Below are 18,256 nucleotides of genomic sequence, written 5' to 3' on the forward strand. Positions count from 1 at the left end.
CAAACAAAAATTCATATTGCCATAGAAAATGTACTTTAATTTTTTTGTTTTATTTTCTTTTTGTGTTTTAAAGACAAAAGAAAAGAAGACGGGAATTTTTTTCCACATTTCACTCTATTTCATAATAATTATATGGAATAATATTGCAATATTAGCGCTTTGTTTTTTACTTCATATGCATATATGTATACACATACGCACATATACAAAACGTACACAAAGTATATACATCTAATGAAAGAGAAAAAAGCAGAAATAGGAAATAGGAATGCAGCGTCTTAGCGAGAGAGAATCGATGGTACATTTCAAATTATTCAAATTATTCAATTAAATTAATATTCTAAATAATTGAACTTTTGTACTGCTTTCATATAGACTACATACATTCTATAAAAAAATTTATTGATAATTATTTAACAAAATTATCACAGCTTTAAGCAAAATCTAATGTGCAACGTATATAACTGTATATAAAAGAAATGTGCAACCAATATCTGCACACTTGGTAAATAGCATCACAAAATAATATTCTCTTACATAAAATTCAAATGTATGCTATATTATAAAATTATTTGCAACCAATCCTACAAAACACTGATAATAATTATCTATTGTTTGTTAACTGATTTTAAATAATATAAATATATTTAAAATCAAATTATTAATATTCTTACTTTCTATTTTTGGTTTCGATTTCCATGTGAAGCATTCAATTCATAATTTACGATGAATTTAATATTCTATACACATCGTTTCCTCCTCGCATATTTTATGCGCACATATGAACATTTCTAACAAACAACTGGTGTGTATTAGAAATCATCAATGCCACCATCAGGGACACCAGAACGTACTTTATCCAATACTTTATTGACAAATTCAGTCGAATGATTTGCTATTCGTATCTCTGTAACATAAGGACAAAAAACATGAAATATAAATCAATCTTTTCTGAAATAGTTAGTATGTAGAATTCGAATCGTATGTGAAATACTTTAAATAATTAAATAACTTTCAAATTTGTTTAAAGAACATCAAAAAATCTACGGAAATTAATTGTTGTAATTAATGTATATAAACTAAATAAGTTATAAGTATTTTATTAGAAACCTTAAAGAAACTTACTAACTATAATTTAGAAATTATTATTACATTCACAAAAATTAACATGAAAAATGATATATCAAGGATATAATTTATCAAGGATATCATTAGATATGCAATTATTAAATAAATCATAAAATAAAATACAAAATGAAAAATATAAGCAATAAAAATAATATTCTATCTCTCTTAATGAAAATTCAATATAACTAAATTTAAAAAATGTTAGTAAAATAAAATAACAAATATTATACATTTACATAATTATGCATATTCAACATGATGTACACAATGTGTATCAAATTATACAATTTTTATATAAAAATTTTAAAAATACTAACTGGTAGCCAATTTACAGTATTTTTCCATTTGACGCGTTAACTCTTCTTGATTTTCAGGATTAGGTTCTGTTAGTTTCGCAGCAAGAGTTTGCTTAGCCTGGCATATACCTTGAATTAAACGTTCTGCAACAATAATTATTCATATATTAAATTACTGTTTCTATTTTTAGAAAGTTGTCGCTACAATTCATCAAATATTTTTAAATTATATATAAAATTTTCTAATATTTCATTTTTTGTTGTTATACCTGTAATATTAAAATAAAATATTGAAATTAGAAAAAAAAAAGGTTTTATATATTATTACTTTTACTATAAAAGTGTATGTATATTTATTACAATAATGTATAAATTATTTCAAAAATCATTCTAAGTAATCAATTTCAACATAGTTCCGTTAATAATCATCTTGTACATTAATTTTAATTTTATAATTTAATATACGTTTGAAGTTAAAGAATGAAATATGCTTTAGTGCTTTATAATGATATTAGATAAATTTAATTATCCTAATTTATTTCATCTTAAAAATTTTCTGTCTTATTTAATTTTTTTAAAAAAAAGTTGAATTTGAGTTAAACTGGCTGGTTTATATATGATCATAATTGCAAATACTCAACTGTGTTCCTGTTCTAAGCCATGTAGTTTTATTTTATTTGCTTCATGTTGAGCCTTTTTCTTTAGACGGCATGCTCTTGATGCAAGTTTGTTTTTTTCTTTACGTGTTTTGGGCCTTGCTGTAAATGGTAACTCAGAAACTGGCGTCATATCATTAATAATACGAGATAATTTATCCAATTCACGACCAATACTATACAATTTTCGTGGATTTGGAGTAAGATCGTTTCCATCGCCTTTTCGAGCTTTTCCACTGTGTTTAATTCCACGAAGGGCACAATGAGGGCTAAAAACAGGATCCGTGGCTTCATTTAAAATATGTGGATCTTCAAGACGCGTTCTTGCAACAAGCCTTTGTCCTTTTGGCCCTTTTGCTTGAACATTATATTGCCAAAAATATCGTTCTTTTTTAATATGTTTATTATCTCGATTTGAATCCACACTTCCACTTCCCATTCTACTTCCAGTATTTTGATCTTCACCATCACTACCACCTGTATCTACAAATAATATGAGTTTAATTGTATTATATGAAAGTACATGAAATTTAATTAAGACATTATAAATAATAGCATGCATTATAAATAATAGCATGATTTATAAACATTAAAGTACCGTTATCACTACTATAATCATCATAGTGGTCACTATCATCATCACTATCTTCATAACCTTCATCGTGACTAGGGGGATCAATATGATAAAGTGGATCTGGGCTAAGTGCACCCCCAGTACTTAAACTACTTGTTGAACCAGCTTCAACAACACCAAGGCTCCCAGTACTTAATAAATGTGGACGTGGTTCTCTACGAGCCCAAATTTGGTCTAGTGCCATTGTTCGAGTTGGTGCAGACATAGATAGTCTAGAAACTTTTGACTTATTATTTGCACATCCAACATCCATCTGACCATGAATAGAATTATCAAAAGAATTTTCACATCGTCTCATTAACAATTCATGAAGAGCAGACTGTCCATTAGGTTTATTTGTAGGCTGTAGAGATGTTGAAGAACTTGCAGTTGAACTACCTTTAAAACAATTATTTAAAACATTATTTTTAGCTTAAAAATATCTTATTTGTTTCAACAAACATTAAAATAATATATATACCCTCAAACACAATTTTTTAATTATTAGAGTCTTAAAATCTTTAAAATATTTTAAATACATTACAGTTATAATAATAGCTATAATAATTTATACAATAGTTATAATCTGTATAATTTTGAACTTTACATTTTTTTTTTATTATAAAACGTAAGTAATTTTGTTAGTTATAACTTTATATGTGTCAAATAAAACTACGTTAATACCAAATTTATTATGAAATTATTAAAATTATAAAAAACATAAGTTACATATAAACCTGCAATGTTACTGGCTCCTGGACTTGGAAAAGCATTAGGACTAATTGTCTCCAAATTGTCAGTAACATTGATATTTATATTCAAATTGAATCCATGTGCATTTATATACGTAGGACAAATATTACGATATGTTGATCCAGATTGTGGAAAACTACTTGGAGCAAATGCAACATTGTTATCGTTAAACAACGGTCCAACCGATTGAACTACGTTAGCATCCGTTTTAAACGGTTGAACTCTCTCTTCTGGCAAAAGTAAGTCGTCAAAATTTAAATCTCCAAGAAGAGTATCATCATTTGCATTTAATTCAGCAAGTGTAGGTCCTTGAATAAGATCTGCTTTATCCACTTGTAGTATGTCATCATCTTCCCACTTTTCTGTTTTAAAAAAATCATCTAACTGATCAGCATCTGCTTTAAATGATGATTCTATGTGGTCTGATCTATTTGGCCACATTGATGTTAATGGCGATGGTGAAAATTGTTCATATACACCCCTGGTACTTCTGTGTCCTCCTGGTATTGGTACTGAAGCTGATGAAGGACCCATTTCTTGATTTGGTTCTTGTTTTATTATTCTATCCATTGAGTTAGTTTTATTTCCGAGAATAGTTCAATGTACTCAGATTCTCCTGTTGATAAGTCTTAATATCAATAAACGAAAAACTAAAATTTTATTGAAATACGAGAATTTACTGAGATATTTATTTTGAAAGATAAATTATAAATTTATTATATTAAATAATATAAATAATTTTAATTATTTAATATACGATCAAAGAATCTTACCAGTTTGCTTTTCTTCTAAATAGTTTAGTCTATGTGAAGTTTTAAAATCTTAAATATTTAAATAAAATTCATTTGATGATTAAATTTAATTTGGATAATTCCAAACGGGAAAATATATTAGAATCCGTATATGCTTACGGATTCACTTTATAGTTCATATAAATAATAAAGTTTAATATGAGGATTCATTGGTTTGCATACTTTGAACATCAATAACAATCCTTAATGTACAGGATTACATAGTATATTCACCACCCTCAAACTAAACGACCATGACTTTCGTCAGCAAAATATTTTTCCTAGCCAACAACATTGACTCAAAAAATATTCTGATCTTGATGTTGTAGTAATTTAACCTTTCCCCAGGTTTAACAAAAACTGTTACAGACAAAAAAATATATACTGCTGTTTATTCTTGTACCACCCTTCTTAGTTATGCACTAAAAATTCATACGATTCAATACACGTAAAATACAGTTTGTTATTGTTTTGCCACAAGATTTCGAGACAGTATCACTGATATTAACATAAATAGGGAACGATCACATGACAAAAGTCGAGTATTCAACCAATGAAAACGTTCCACCAATCACAAATAGATCTTTAAGTCGTCAATCATTTATGATTTGCGAATATAATGCTGATTAATGTTGATGCTTAAGTAAAAAATTTATTAAAGTAGCCAGAAAAATATGCCTAATATTATAAAATCAACAAGTAGAAAAGATAACAAATAGAAAAAGAAATGCAGTGTTTATGTTTGTAAAAATTAATACCAATAATGAAAATATCAAATGAAGAATAATAAAGAAAGCAATAATGGTCAAATCGAAAATAAAAAATATTCATTGTTCATAACCTGTTAAAGTAATATCATTGAATAAAGTGCTTTATGATGTCCAATACAAAAAGCAGAACAGAAATATTATATAACAATATTTTTTCTCAATCAGACATAATGAAAAAATGTAGACATTAATAAAGATATATTTTTTTATAAATTTTACTTTTCGGATTTAGAAAAAAGTATTTACAATTAATTAATCCAATTTTGAAATATACATATTTTATAAAATTTACATTAGTTTGAATACATGTTAACTACAAATGTTCGAAATATTTCAAGTTACTAACAATAAGTTCCGTACATAGACATATGTATATACATTATAAAAATATTAGAAACATAAATAATATTATATCACCTGAATCATTTTTTTAGATATTCATAAGAAAATAATATATTAATATCAGTAATATACAATACATAATAGATTAAAAATACATTATTATTTTCAATAACTATTTATATTTCATCAAAATTTTCATATGTTAAAAATGCTATGTGTATATACTTTAAAAAGTAATAAATTTTCTTTTAATTCAGAAAAAAATGTATATCCACATATATTATATATTATGTGTAGAATATTTTTTTATTTGTAGAATATTATATTGTATATAAAATAAATAAAAACAGAAACAATATTTGTAAATAAGCAAAATTATTTTCAGATTTATATTGGTGCAAAATATAATATTTAATTGTCCTTCTAGATTCTGAATATTGAAGACAGTCGGAACTCATTATCAGAACTATAGACTATAGACTATAGCTATTTTATTGTTCTTATTCATATGTATTTGCAAGTTTTGTTAGAACGCCGTACTTAGTGACATTTAATACTGACATTTGTTTACTTTCAAAGATCGAATAATTATTAATGTAAAAATATAAGACTATACGGTAAAGATTATAGTATGCGTATATATAATTTGGATAACCTAATACGTTTTTGTAGAAAAACATTATATTTGTTATGATTCAAATATGGCTGGTGACAAAGTAATCGGTAGTTCTTCACATATGAGCAAGGAAAAAGTACATAAAGAAGGTACTTATAATGAAAATTTAAATTTAGAAGATGAATTTGCAGAACCAGTTGAATATGTACCCTGCCCTGAATTTCATTTTTCGGTAAGTCTGTTAAATAATAAATAGAATTATTTTTTTTCTTCAATTTGAGAATTAACATATATTAAAACAAATTATTTTTTTTTTCAATTTGAGAATTAACATATATAATCAACATGTATTAAGACAAATCACTTTGTGTAAATGATGTTTATTGAATTTTATTTCAGGAATATTTGACATTTACATATATTGTAGTAACTATTTGTTTAAACAACTTTTTTTTATACCTTTTATAAATTTTTAAATGTAAAATGTTTGCTTCAGACAAATCATTTTCTTTTTCTTGCAAAATGTAGCTTTATTTTCTAAAAGTATAATACATATTATTGTGCTAGAACTAATTATTTGAAAAAATATCGCATATTAAATGTTTGTACATTTTCAAAGGTTAACACTATTATCTTCATGTTTATACATTAGAGATTAATTTTGAAATATCATTAATATTTCTGATTTTCTTTAAACTGATCATTTTATCCGATTTAAAAATATTAAGTTTCCATTTGTGAATAATTAATATTCCAAAAATGTTGTTATTGTATGAAATTGTTTGTTACAGATTATTATTGAAATTTCAAACTATTGTTGAATTATTTAATATAATCAAACTATTTATGAATTAACATGTTTGTCACTAGTTGTAATACTGCTCTAACTTGCTATATTTATTGCCTAATGTGTTCTGATGATTCTAGAGTTATTAATATTGTTAATTTGACATTGGAAAAATAATTACTTATTCATAGCTTAATGTAAGGTGAGTGTGCAGTGTAAAATTAATTTCTGCAGTTTTTTGTTCTTAATTTCTGTACTTTTTGCAAGTTTTATTTCACAGATGTTTTGCTTTAGTCCTGAGGATAGTTTTTTCTACAATTATTTTCTTGTCTTGTTTTTAAATGAGCAAGATAATTTAATAGTTTACATTGAATATTATGAATTCTTACAACTTACTGGATGTTGGAATGATATTTTCTGAAATTAAATTATTGCTCTATTATGATATTATATATTAATCTAGATAATGAAGTGGAAATTTTAAAATACATTTTTTTGAGTATTTTACCTAGAATAAATAACAATTGATACATAACTAGTCAATAGATTTAGTAGATCTAATTTGTTCAGTTGTTGGATAGGAAATATTTTAGCTATCTTCTATGAAGAGAAAAGAAACATATGTCGATAAATGCAGCTATTCTGGAAATAATTTTGATGTAATTGTAATCTCTATTTTGTCTTTTATGTCTCATATGAATTTGGCTGTGTTCTGAGAATATAGTGAATTCTTCTTCTATACTAAATTGGTATCCACTTGGACAAAGGAATGTATTTGTCAATTTTTTGCTTAAGAAAGGATAAGTTAGTAGTGTTTAAATGAGCGAAGGCAAAGAAGTTTCTTAAGCTTATCAAGTTCATTTGATATTATAAAGTTTTCATTAATTAGAGGAAGAAAAGGAAGTAAGCGATTGTGTCTTGCTGTGGCTTCAAAGATTATCCGAAACGTAGCATTTGATTTTTTAAAGAATTTAAATAAATTATTCCGTAGAGCAGATATATTTTTTTTTTTTATCTATGAGATTGTCTAGATCTCTTCCTTCACATTTTTTCACTCTCTAAACAAACTTCCTTCTGTTTCTTGTTGTTCTTATAAGCGAGTCCAAATTGTTTAATAAAGAACAGTCTTTCTTTCTACTTACGCGTATGGAGGAAAATGATACTGTCTGTGTTTGCATATTAGAAAGAAGCTGATTATATATTTTAATTTTGTTGTTTACCTTGTTATTATTACGTTATAATTACGTTATTATTTTACAATAATCAGTCAGTTTTGTTTTCAATTTGTTTAATCAGGAGTGGATTTAATCACAGCTTTGCAGATTTTAAAAGGCAATCCTATGATAGATACAGAAATTATCAGATGTAATACAATAAAAGTTTAGAAAACTGTTTGAGATGAAAAAGTTGATTGTGAGATAAAAAAAGGTGGATTTCTGTAAAGAATGACATGAATAGAAGTAGATGGAAAGATTATATTATAGTTATTGATTGAATAATGATTAAAAAGAGCCTTAAATGATTTATTAATTGTAACATTGTATCCCGTCCTATCAGAAATTTTAATTTAATTTAATTTTAACATCTTAATTTAATGAGTTTTAAAAACATTAATAAGAATATTATTAAAATATTAATGAGACTTTTGCACAATACATTATGTAATATGATATGATCTTTATTCATCAGAATGAAACAACATTTTGAAAGGATGGAGGGGAGGAGGAGAGAACCCCGAACATAAAATTTTAATTTAACAGGTCTTTATTAATTTCTGAAGTGTTAATAAGAAACTTTGATTACAATATATTAAATTCTGCCTCAGATATGACTAATCAACGATTAACGCTGTATTAATCATTGTCGAGAAATTGTTTATGTAATAGCGATATCGACCTCGGTACCTATAGACTGTCCCACATAAAATTTATTCTATTTCTGTTTTTCATGAATTCAAATTGGGCAAATTATTATTTGCAGCATAATGTTAAAAAAAAATAATTATGTTTTATTAAGTAAAAGAAATAGAATATTTACGACACCTGAAATTTAAGTTAACAAAACTCTTTCAAAACAATCAGTACATATTGATCGTATTACTAAAAAACCGTTATTATCATTAGCAAAAAAAGAAGATACCAATGAAAACTTGGTTACAAGGATTTTTCAGTGAAAGATTGAAGAAGAGTCTGGAGAGATAAATCCAAATTTTAGTTATTCGGAGCAAATCATAAAATTAAAATTAGTTCATCGATCAGTACCAGAAAAATTAGTTCATAATTATTTAGTCCCAACTATTAAACATGAAAGCGGCTCTATTATAGTTATTTTTCTCTGGATTTGAGCAAAGTGATTCGGTTCAAATTAATGGCAGAATGAATAAAGAAGATTGTAAAAAAATTTTAGAACGTGCTATTCTATCTGATCTAATTAGTAATAAATTGATTATGCAATAAGATAATCATTCCAAGTATTTTTTTAAATTATACAGAAGTTATTTAGAAGAAAAAGAAAATTAAACAATTTTAATAAATATGAATTGGCCTCAATCACTAGATCTTGATCCGATTGAATTGTAAAATGAACTAGACAAGTTCGAAAAAGCTTGAGAATGAACGATAAGTTCGAGACCTTGAGAAAATAGCTTATAGAAATATTACAATACTGTTGGAACAATATGCCTTTCGAAAATGCCTCACCTGTATAACTGTGTATGTAAATAAATGTTGAAGATTGTTCCTGAGTTTGAGACTTTCAAGTGAAAACTAAATACAGGAGGAATTATTTCTCAATATTGTAGTTAATTTCATTAAGAATTGGAAGATGCATTGACACTGATGTACATACGGATATACATTTTATATAAAATACATGCATTGTGTTATTTTTGAGATCCGAATAATCATATTTCCGGATCAGTGATCCGATTAATTTTTTCTTAATTGGTCAGCTGATAAATTGAAATATGGAAAAAGAATGCTTCAGATTGAATTAAGTGAGTAACTTGAGTTTCAGCTGATATTACTATCATTTTTTATTATTTTTATTCTGTGTTTTTCTAGAAAAGAATATTCTTCTAAAAAATAGACTCAAATCACAGGATTTATGAAAATAATTTGATTATTAGTAATAAAGAAGAAAAAACAATTATATTGTTGAAGAAACAAAAATTAAGAGATGTAAGCTAAATAATGTTGTAAAAAGTTCTCCTTATAGTTTTTGTCAATATCTTACTTACATATATTTACATTGTATTGCCTTAAATTCTGATTGGTTATATTTAATTCCTGATACTATTTTCTCTACTGTTTTTTTTTTTCTTTTATCAATCCTGTTTTCTTTTTCTTTTCTTTTAACTAAAACTTCATGTTCTGCTATTTTTATATTTTCTTCAAATTTAATTGCCCTTTTATTGGCTATAATCTTTAATTTCTTCTAATCTTAAATTAAAGTGAATGTTATAATTAAATTCATGCGATACTTCCCATAATATAATACTTGAAATTGTTCCAAAAAGGAACAACAATCTGACAATCAAGCGATCTAGATTAGATTTAACTCGTGACTGTCATAGAATTTAGTTTAAGTTAGTAAAATATGTTATTGAAATCAGTTAGAGATGAGCCTTGTGTATCTATATTAGGGATGAGTTTATTGATGTATTTGACGAGGTATTATTTTTGAGATGGCGGTTGCATATGAAAAAATGGGATGTGTGAATATTGTAAAAAGAAGGATGAAATTATTGTTAAATAACTTGTCTTGATTAAATAACTTGTCTTAGTTTGGTGGAATAAGTGAGAATTGAGTTTGAATTTGAAAAATTTCAAAAAGAAAAGACATATTCATTTTTCCACCGATTACATGATATAGAAAAGCAAACAAAACAAAAAATTTTAGTTGATTCTGAAAATAGAATCTTTAGTTTTTAAAATGATCCCGAAGAAAATGTTACATGACTTTATTATAATTACAGAAGATAAAAACTTTCTCATTTCATGGAATAGCGCGATATAACAGATAATCATAGATGAACAGAATATAGTAAATATTTCCAAATCTATTTCTATAAAGGCTATAATTGGTAATTATAATTTATAATTAAATAAACGTCAATTAAAACACTTGTGACAGAAGTTAAACAATATATCTTTTTTGTTCTATATAATCACTTTTAACAAAATGTAAATATTTGTAGTTTTTATATAGTTTTATATATTTGAAATCCTTTAGAGGCCTATTCAACTGGTAATTCACGAGCCACCGTGACTCGTGCCTCTCCATACTTACTTTTCTCCGTCGTTTCTTTCCCTTCTGGATAACTCACAGGCCCCACCACATCACACGAACTTCACCATCGCACTTCAATTTGATTATTGTGTACCATTCTACAATCGCATTTCATATGTATTGGTTTTACCTATTATACATGTAGTAGCTAGTCTACACGTGGTGACAGGTTCGATTAAAAGAGAGTGGGGCTTGCATAGCGCCTAGAAAAAAAAGGAAGAAGGGGAAATGTGAACTCGCGGAAGGAAAGAAATTGGACAAGCTTGTCTTACAATTAGATATAACTGCGTGGCATCTGTGAGGCATTGATTCGGTTAATCGAATACAATAGTCGTTTGGTACTTCAGTCCATATTTTTCCATTAATTCCGTTTTATTTGTGAAAAAACTTTAATAATTGAATTGATCACTAACAATTTTCCTAATTTAGAAGAATGTTCAGGGTCGTTATCGTTTTGAAATAGCCATCTCGTTGACATTTTTCCTTTTAAAATCATACGACATACGAAAATATTACAATATACAATTCTATTCAATGTTTCTTCTATTTGTGTACCAGTACCATTATGCGAGGAACAAACCCATATTGTTACATTTCCATTATATTGTTTTATTACCATTGTTGATTTCAAATATTTAGAATTAAATCATTGACCAACAGAATGTCGTATGTTGTTCCTAAAGTCATTTCCAAATAAGTTAAATTTACACTCGTTATTACATAATACTTTCGACCACTCGATGTACTTTTTAGCGAACTCTAAGTGGGCTTTTCGATTCTTTTTAGAAACAAGTTTCTTCACATGCTCTGCGTGAAAGGAAATTACTCTTGTTTAAACGTCAACAAACTATTCTACTACTAATGTTATGCTACTAATGTGTTTTTTAAGATTTTAAGATTTCAGAAAAACTTAAATTTTTGAATATCAATGTCATTTCAAAGTCATGTTCTTTACATATCTAAGCGTATTTTTTATCAGCTACACGATACAATAAAAAATATATATATATAATTGCATGGAAAAAACCATCAATGACCTTGAAAATTCTGAAAAAAATATTTTTATCAATTTATTGGTCTTCCGATATTATTCATGTTGGGCAAAAAATATTTTTTTGCATCATTGCAATTCGAAAAGATACTTAGGTGGTTTCACTTAAATGGATCATCCTGTATATTATGTACGTATGAAAAATGTGTAGTTGAAATTATAATATATAAAACTTGTACTTACTGTGCAAGTATACTTATATTTTCACGTACACAAAGTATATTTATCTTTACTAAGAGAAACTTAATTGGTATAAAAAGATTTTTTTTCTGCAGATTTACTTTTTTTTTATAAATGCAACGAAAATATAAATTGAAAATACAAATTTTGAAAATACAAATGCAACTTTTCTTTAAATAGAACTATATATTCTTCTAACTCGACATATTCGCTATAATAAAGTACTATCTATGTATGTTGAAAAATTATTGATTTAGAAGAGATATTTTAACTTTAATTTTATAAAATATACAAGGACATAGTTTTGTCTTTTCTCGTTTTTTCTACAATAGATTTTATAAAATTAAAGTTAAAGTATCTATCATTACTAAGCTATTTTTTTTTATCTTTTGTCAGCAAGTGTATACTTTATCTTGCTAATTTTTTTATTGACATTAAAGAAAGTAAAAAACTAATACCTTTTATAATTTGTAAAAATAATAAATATTTCCTTAACTATTGATCATTTACATTACAAATGTGATTTCAGTAGTTTAAAATGTTTTTATAATTAATTAATAATATTATAATTATATTAATAATATTAATATATTATACATTCCACATTACAAAGTAATTATAGGATGTACAGTAGACTGTCGATTATCCGAACTACATAATTGGGAGACAATCTCGTTCAGATAAGCGGTTTTTTGAATAATAAGTCTGAACTAAATTCCTGAGCATATTGATAGAAATTAGACAATATCCAAATGTAGATGTTCATGTAAAGATGTCCATCTAAAAGAATACGTTTCTAATAATCATTAGATATTTTAAAAATTCTATTATTGTTTAATTTGATATTTAATTTAAGAACTTTCTTTTGGATAAATAAATCTCATAATAATACACCAATGCTTCATTTTTGCAAGTGATCATTTGCTATTTTCAAACTTCTATGGACATGAAAATATCTATCTAAGTTTCAAGATTTTAATAATTTTGATTCACTATTTTTAATATCGTTAATTATAAATTTTTTCTTAGCTAAATTAAATATATTTCTTTTTTTACACGTTTAATAATATTTAATTTATTTTTTAAATATAATACCATACTTTAGGCAAATATGCATTAAATTCGAAACGAAACACTGAAACGGGGCATTTGAAGCAGGAAAAATACTTGTTCTAAAATATAATCATTGTTAGATATGTTTAATATCTAGTTAGTAAGTTAGTTTAATAGCTAGTAAGTAATATCTAATAGTTTAAATATTTTATTTACGTAATTAGGTAATTGTTTTCGAATAAATTGATCATTCAGATAATCAGATAATCGACATTTTGCTGTATCTCATTCTACATATTGTCTTTGTTTATCTTTGGTTTTGTTATTTACGTTTACGTTTTGTTATTTCTTCCTTCTTTCCTTCATTCATCCTCTTCTTATTGTTCTTTTTGACTTTCTCACACATTCGCATAACTATTCTCACGTATCTTTGTTCGTAAGATCCTCGTTTGTTTTTGTTCGTAAGAGTTTTTCCCGCTTCCAATAATATGTCATCTAATCTAAAAAATCTGAAATCTAATTATTCTAAAAGTTTTAATTATTCTCTTTATCTCTTTGTATCACTATATGTAATCCATGTCTTTCTTAGCCTTTCTAATATATATAATAATATAATATAATAATTCTCAACTTTGTACTCCTTGTTCTGCCAATAATTCTCGTATCTTATTCTTATCCATTGCTTCTTGTCTTTTTCTTTTATTGTTTCCTTACCCCAATATTTTTCTTATAGTCTGAGCAATATTTGAATCTGTTTACTCCGTTCCATGTTTCACTTTTTTCTTCTTCAACCACGTCCTCATTCTTGGAGTTTGCTTCATTGTAGTAATCCAAGTAATTCAAGTATCTTGTAATCTGTATTTAATAGCGATACTGTTTATAATTTCTCACCGTCTTTTTGTTTTTCGTCTTGTGGGTTAGATATATCCTACTTTTCATCTTTCATTTCTTTTCACATTTCATTTAAAACCTCATGTAAGATCGCTTTTTTTCTATAATATGTGTAATATCAAAATACTGGAGTAGGACTGTTGATTATTATTTATTTTAATTATTATATTTACTAACAATTAAATCTCTTTACTTCTTTTTGCAATAATACATTTAACTCTTTGCATTCAGAATAGTAGCTCTGCTATATTGCTTTCGTTAAAATAATTTGGAATGCCAACTGTGTTGGCATTATAAATAATTTATATACACACATTTTTGGAATGAATCGGATAATTGTACTGACATAAATATTATTATATTCAATCATTATTATATTACAGTCTATGAAATGTAATCGTTTTTTGAAAGATACGAATGCAAAGGGTTAATATAATAATTTTTGATATAAAATTGTGTATTGCATGTAGGAATATTTTAATTTACCTATTTGTTTTAGACAATCACTTGTTGTTTCTGCAATGGATATTATGGACCATGTTTTGGAGAACCTGTTTGTCCAACATGTCATGCATTTTTGTTTCCTAATGACATTGGTCTTTTACAAGTTCCTATTTTCAGTGAAGTATGTCATATTACATACATATGTTTTTACTATGCTTACATATTCATAATAAAACTTCATTTATTATGTATAACATATAATTAGATATCATGTAACTAGATGATACAATACCTGATTATTTTATTTGGGTAATCAGAATTTGAAAATAATCAGAATTAATATTTATATTATGTTGCATTTAAATACATAATAGATTACATTTTAGACAAGCCCTACTCTAATTGACCAGTAGTTGTAGAAACAAATTTAGATTCAGAACAAATTGCAATTTTTCTACAACAATAATTGTATAAAACAGTTGCTGCATATCAATCGTATTGTTAGTTATATTGAAAAATAATTTGATGAACTTTGAATAATTTGATGAAAAATGACTTGAACTTATCGAAAGTTCATTCTATTTTGGATTTTGGTTAGATTTTTAAAAATCTTTTTTTATAACTCACACAACGAAAAAAAGTTTTTTTTTTCATAGTTTATATTCAATGATTATATTTTGAATTACTGATTATAGAATATTATTTTTATTATTATTATCTTATTTTTTAATATAATTTATTGCATTATCACCTACTTCTAATATAATTTAGACGAACATTTTTATGACTAATTGAAAATGAAAAGATTCAGTTGTCTGTGTTTTATGTTTTATATGAATAAATGAAGTTTAATGGTACAAAAAAAAAATAATATATGTATGTATACTTAATGTTCTTTTTTTAAAATTTTTACATGTAGAAAACAGATGATGAAGATTCAGGAAATGATGAACCAACAGAACTTTATTACAATCATGAAAGAAGAGCAAGTCAACAACAACAAAATTCTCCACAAAATGCAACTTTAAATGTATCAAATGTAGCAAATATTCCTAGTTTAAATTGTCGCATAGCACAAAATTCTAGTTTAAAGAATGAAAATATTTTAGTTATGCCGAAAGTACATCATAGTATAAATGCAAATAGTTCTAAAAATGCAACAGTTGTAACTCAAAATGTACAGCTTCCATGCAATGTTCATTCTGATAATGTGCAAAATATAGGTAACGGGAACAATGACACTCGTCATGAAGATTGTAAAGAATCCGTTTTCAATTCTGCGTCTGTGGCAGATGGATCGTTACATAACATTGTTCCATTCCAAAGAGTTAAGGAATTGGAAAATCGTCAGCATTATCACTGGAATTATAAAGTACAAAATAATATAGGAGAAATGTCAAAATCGTGTAACCTGTCTGAACGATTAGAAATGTTAACAAATTATAAACATGTCGAGTGTGAATCTATTTCTGAACCAGGATTAATGGAGAGTTTACCGCCTGAAGTATTGTTAGTTGTTTTTTCACATTTGGATGATGTTAGTCTTTGGTCAGCTGCAAATGTTTGCCGTAGATGGTGTGGTTTATTATCAACACATGTAACGTCACAACAATGGCAACAGAATGTTAAATTGCGATGGCCTTTATACAAACCTATTGGGAATGTTAAAAATTGGTATAAAGTTTATGACTTTCTGGCTTCTTCAGCACCTTGTAGAACATGTTTAGCACAAACATGTCTGAGGTCCCGATCGCCAAGAATTCAAGAGAATTCGTGGAGGAAAAATCGATTACACAGTGAACTTAAAAGTTTAAGGATAGATCCTCCTGAGGGTATTGAAGCAACACCTTTGGATCAAATGTGTTGTCATTGGCAAGCTACAATAACTGGACCTGTGGGCAGTCCATACGAAGGAGGTTTATTTTATCTTTATTTGCAAGTACCGTGCAGGTATGTATAGATATGTGCTTTTATTATTGAAAGTGTACGAAAATTTAAAAATTTCGGTCAACTTTCGTCGCAACTTAAAAATATTTGAACACAGAAAAAAAAACATAATTTCTTGACCAAGTCATCTAGATGTTCGTTATGTTATAAAAATATTTTCTTCAGATTTATTTGTGTTTTTCTCAGGTATGAATTTCAAGTTCATTAACTTCACTTTTGAGGTCATTTGAAAGTCATATCATATCTGAATGTATTTTGTCATGAGGTATGCGGTGCAACAATTTAAAAAAATTTTCGTAATCTTGAAAACTTTGAAGAAAACACCTGCAGGATATTGATCACCAAATACCATTTAAATTATCAAATATTTGTTACATTCTTGTAATTAAAAAAAAGATATTAGATTAAAAAAACACTTTCGTTTCCGATATTTAAATAATTATTGTTCAATTTCAATTTTCTAAACTTCTTTTTTCACATTCGTCTTAAATTTTTGCAGTTATCCCTTGTATCCACCAGTCGTAAGATTTCTTACAAAAATACTTCATCCAAATGTTTCTAGACATGGTGATGTTGGTATAGACTCAATACATCATAATTGGTCATTAGCATTGACAATTTCGAAGGTGTTAATCAGTGTTCAAAGCTTACTAACGGACCCATATTGTCAGGTAATTTAAAGAATAATAATATTTTAACAAATATTATATTTATTTATTTTTCACAAAGATTTGTAAATGAATTGTGCGACCATATGTTATGATTTTTAGTATGATATTTAAAAAGTAATATTTAAAACATAGTATTACATTTTAATAATAAATATTAATAAATATAAAATGTGCAGGTCTGTATGGAACCAGAATTGGGTGAAATGTACATGAACGACCGTGAAAAGTTTGATGAAATTGCAAGAGCGTGGACATGGCGATATGCTATGCATGATGTTGTCACTCCACTATGAGCGATTTATAAATATCTTATTTTTTATATGCAAGGCGTCGAAAAAGAGTTCAAAGGGATACTCTATACATTAAAATAAGGAAACTACTTTGATTCAATATTTATACTAAATTAAAATTTTTATAATCTATAAACTTTTTTATCGTTAAAGATGATTATAAAAGTTTCCAGTAGTTGGGATATATGCTATTAATCTTCGCTTTTCTTCAATTTATCTATTTGACGTAAATATTGCAAATTTTTTACTTAATCTAATGTACAATATGCAAAGCTTGTAGCTCTTTCCTTTAGATGATTGCATCAATTTTGCATATAATATTTAATTTTCTACTGCATAATGACAAACTTCGCAAAAAAATTTCTCATTAAAGGATATGTAAGTAGGTAAATAGATCAATTAAGCATATACATATATAAAAATAAATTAAGCATATACATATATAAATATACTTCCAAATATATTTTGGTTTAATAATACTATGTACATCAATCTTGCGTGTATGTAATTAATTAGTATGTATTTTGTAAATTAATGTTAATAGATGATAAAATTAGAAAATAAAGATTCTGTATATCAATATATTTTTTAATATATCATGATATGATATAACCCGGATCATAAGACATGTAATTCCTTACTACTTGCAATAATGTCGCGAATTACACATAATCAATACGAAAATGT

At 26.2% G+C, this 18,256-nt stretch overlaps 2 protein-coding genes across 6 annotated transcripts; one reads left to right on the top strand and one right to left on the bottom strand.

The window, feature by feature from the left end:
* On the bottom strand, positions 1 to 4,781 carry LOC122534875. 2 transcript variants are annotated; one of them, XM_043665902.1, is made up of 6 exons: positions 4,220 to 4,781; positions 3,431 to 4,062; positions 2,679 to 3,092; positions 2,066 to 2,557; positions 1,446 to 1,568; positions 1 to 907 (listed from the first exon to the last, which is right to left on the bottom strand). In XM_043665902.1, the coding sequence occupies exons 2-6, from the start codon at positions 4,014 to 4,016 to the stop codon at positions 813 to 815; spliced, it is 1,710 nt and encodes a 569-aa protein (XP_043521837.1). In that variant the 5' UTR covers positions 4,017 to 4,062; positions 4,220 to 4,781; the 3' UTR covers positions 1 to 812. The 2 variants fall into 2 exon arrangements, with proteins under 2 accessions (XP_043521837.1, XP_043521836.1); XM_043665901.1 differs by having other exon boundaries at positions 2 to 907; positions 2,066 to 2,563; positions 4,220 to 4,778.
* A 1,005-nt stretch (positions 4,782 to 5,786) lies between these two features.
* On the top strand, positions 5,787 to 18,022 carry LOC122534864. 4 transcript variants are annotated; one of them, XM_043665882.1, is made up of 6 exons: positions 5,787 to 5,864; positions 6,022 to 6,197; positions 14,717 to 14,842; positions 15,581 to 16,611; positions 17,108 to 17,279; positions 17,456 to 18,022. In XM_043665882.1, the coding sequence occupies exons 2-6, from the start codon at positions 6,051 to 6,053 to the stop codon at positions 17,570 to 17,572; spliced, it is 1,593 nt and encodes a 530-aa protein (XP_043521817.1). In that variant the 5' UTR covers positions 5,787 to 5,864; positions 6,022 to 6,050; the 3' UTR covers positions 17,573 to 18,022. The 4 variants fall into 4 exon arrangements, with proteins under 4 accessions (XP_043521817.1, XP_043521814.1, XP_043521815.1 ...); XM_043665879.1 differs by having other exon boundaries at positions 5,799 to 5,966; XM_043665880.1 differs by having other exon boundaries at positions 5,813 to 5,945.
* Positions 18,023 to 18,256: the final 234 nt, after the last annotated feature.

The sequence above is a fragment of the Frieseomelitta varia genome, unplaced genomic scaffold (assembly GCF_011392965.1).
Source record: "Frieseomelitta varia isolate USP_RPSP 00005682 unplaced genomic scaffold, Fvar_1.2 scaffold_646, whole genome shotgun sequence".
Classification (NCBI taxonomy): Eukaryota; Metazoa; Arthropoda; class Insecta; order Hymenoptera; family Apidae; genus Frieseomelitta; species Frieseomelitta varia.

What these genes read in the sequence shown, in the direction of transcription:
- LOC122534875 (XM_043665901.1), bottom strand. Translation starts at nt 4,016, where the DNA reads ATGGATAGAATAATAAAACAAGAACCAAATCAAGAAATGGGTCCTTCA. An exon ending in AGGAGCCAGTAACATTGCAG is followed by an intron (nt 3,093 to 3,430) that starts GTTTATATGTAA and finishes ATTGTTTTAAAG; the next exon opens with GTAGTTCAACTGCAAGTTCT. An exon ending in TGATTATAGTAGTGATAACG is followed by an intron (nt 2,564 to 2,678) that starts GTACTTTAATGT and finishes TATTATTTGTAG; the next exon opens with ATACAGGTGGTAGTGATGGT.
- LOC122534864 (XM_043665882.1), top strand. Translation starts at nt 6,051, where the DNA reads ATGGCTGGTGACAAAGTAATCGGTAGTTCTTCACATATGAGCAAGGAA. An exon ending in GCCCTGAATTTCATTTTTCG is followed by an intron (nt 6,198 to 14,716) that starts GTAAGTCTGTTA and finishes TATTTGTTTTAG; the next exon opens with ACAATCACTTGTTGTTTCTG. An exon ending in TAACGGACCCATATTGTCAG is followed by an intron (nt 17,280 to 17,455) that starts GTAATTTAAAGA and finishes TAAAATGTGCAG; the next exon opens with GTCTGTATGGAACCAGAATT.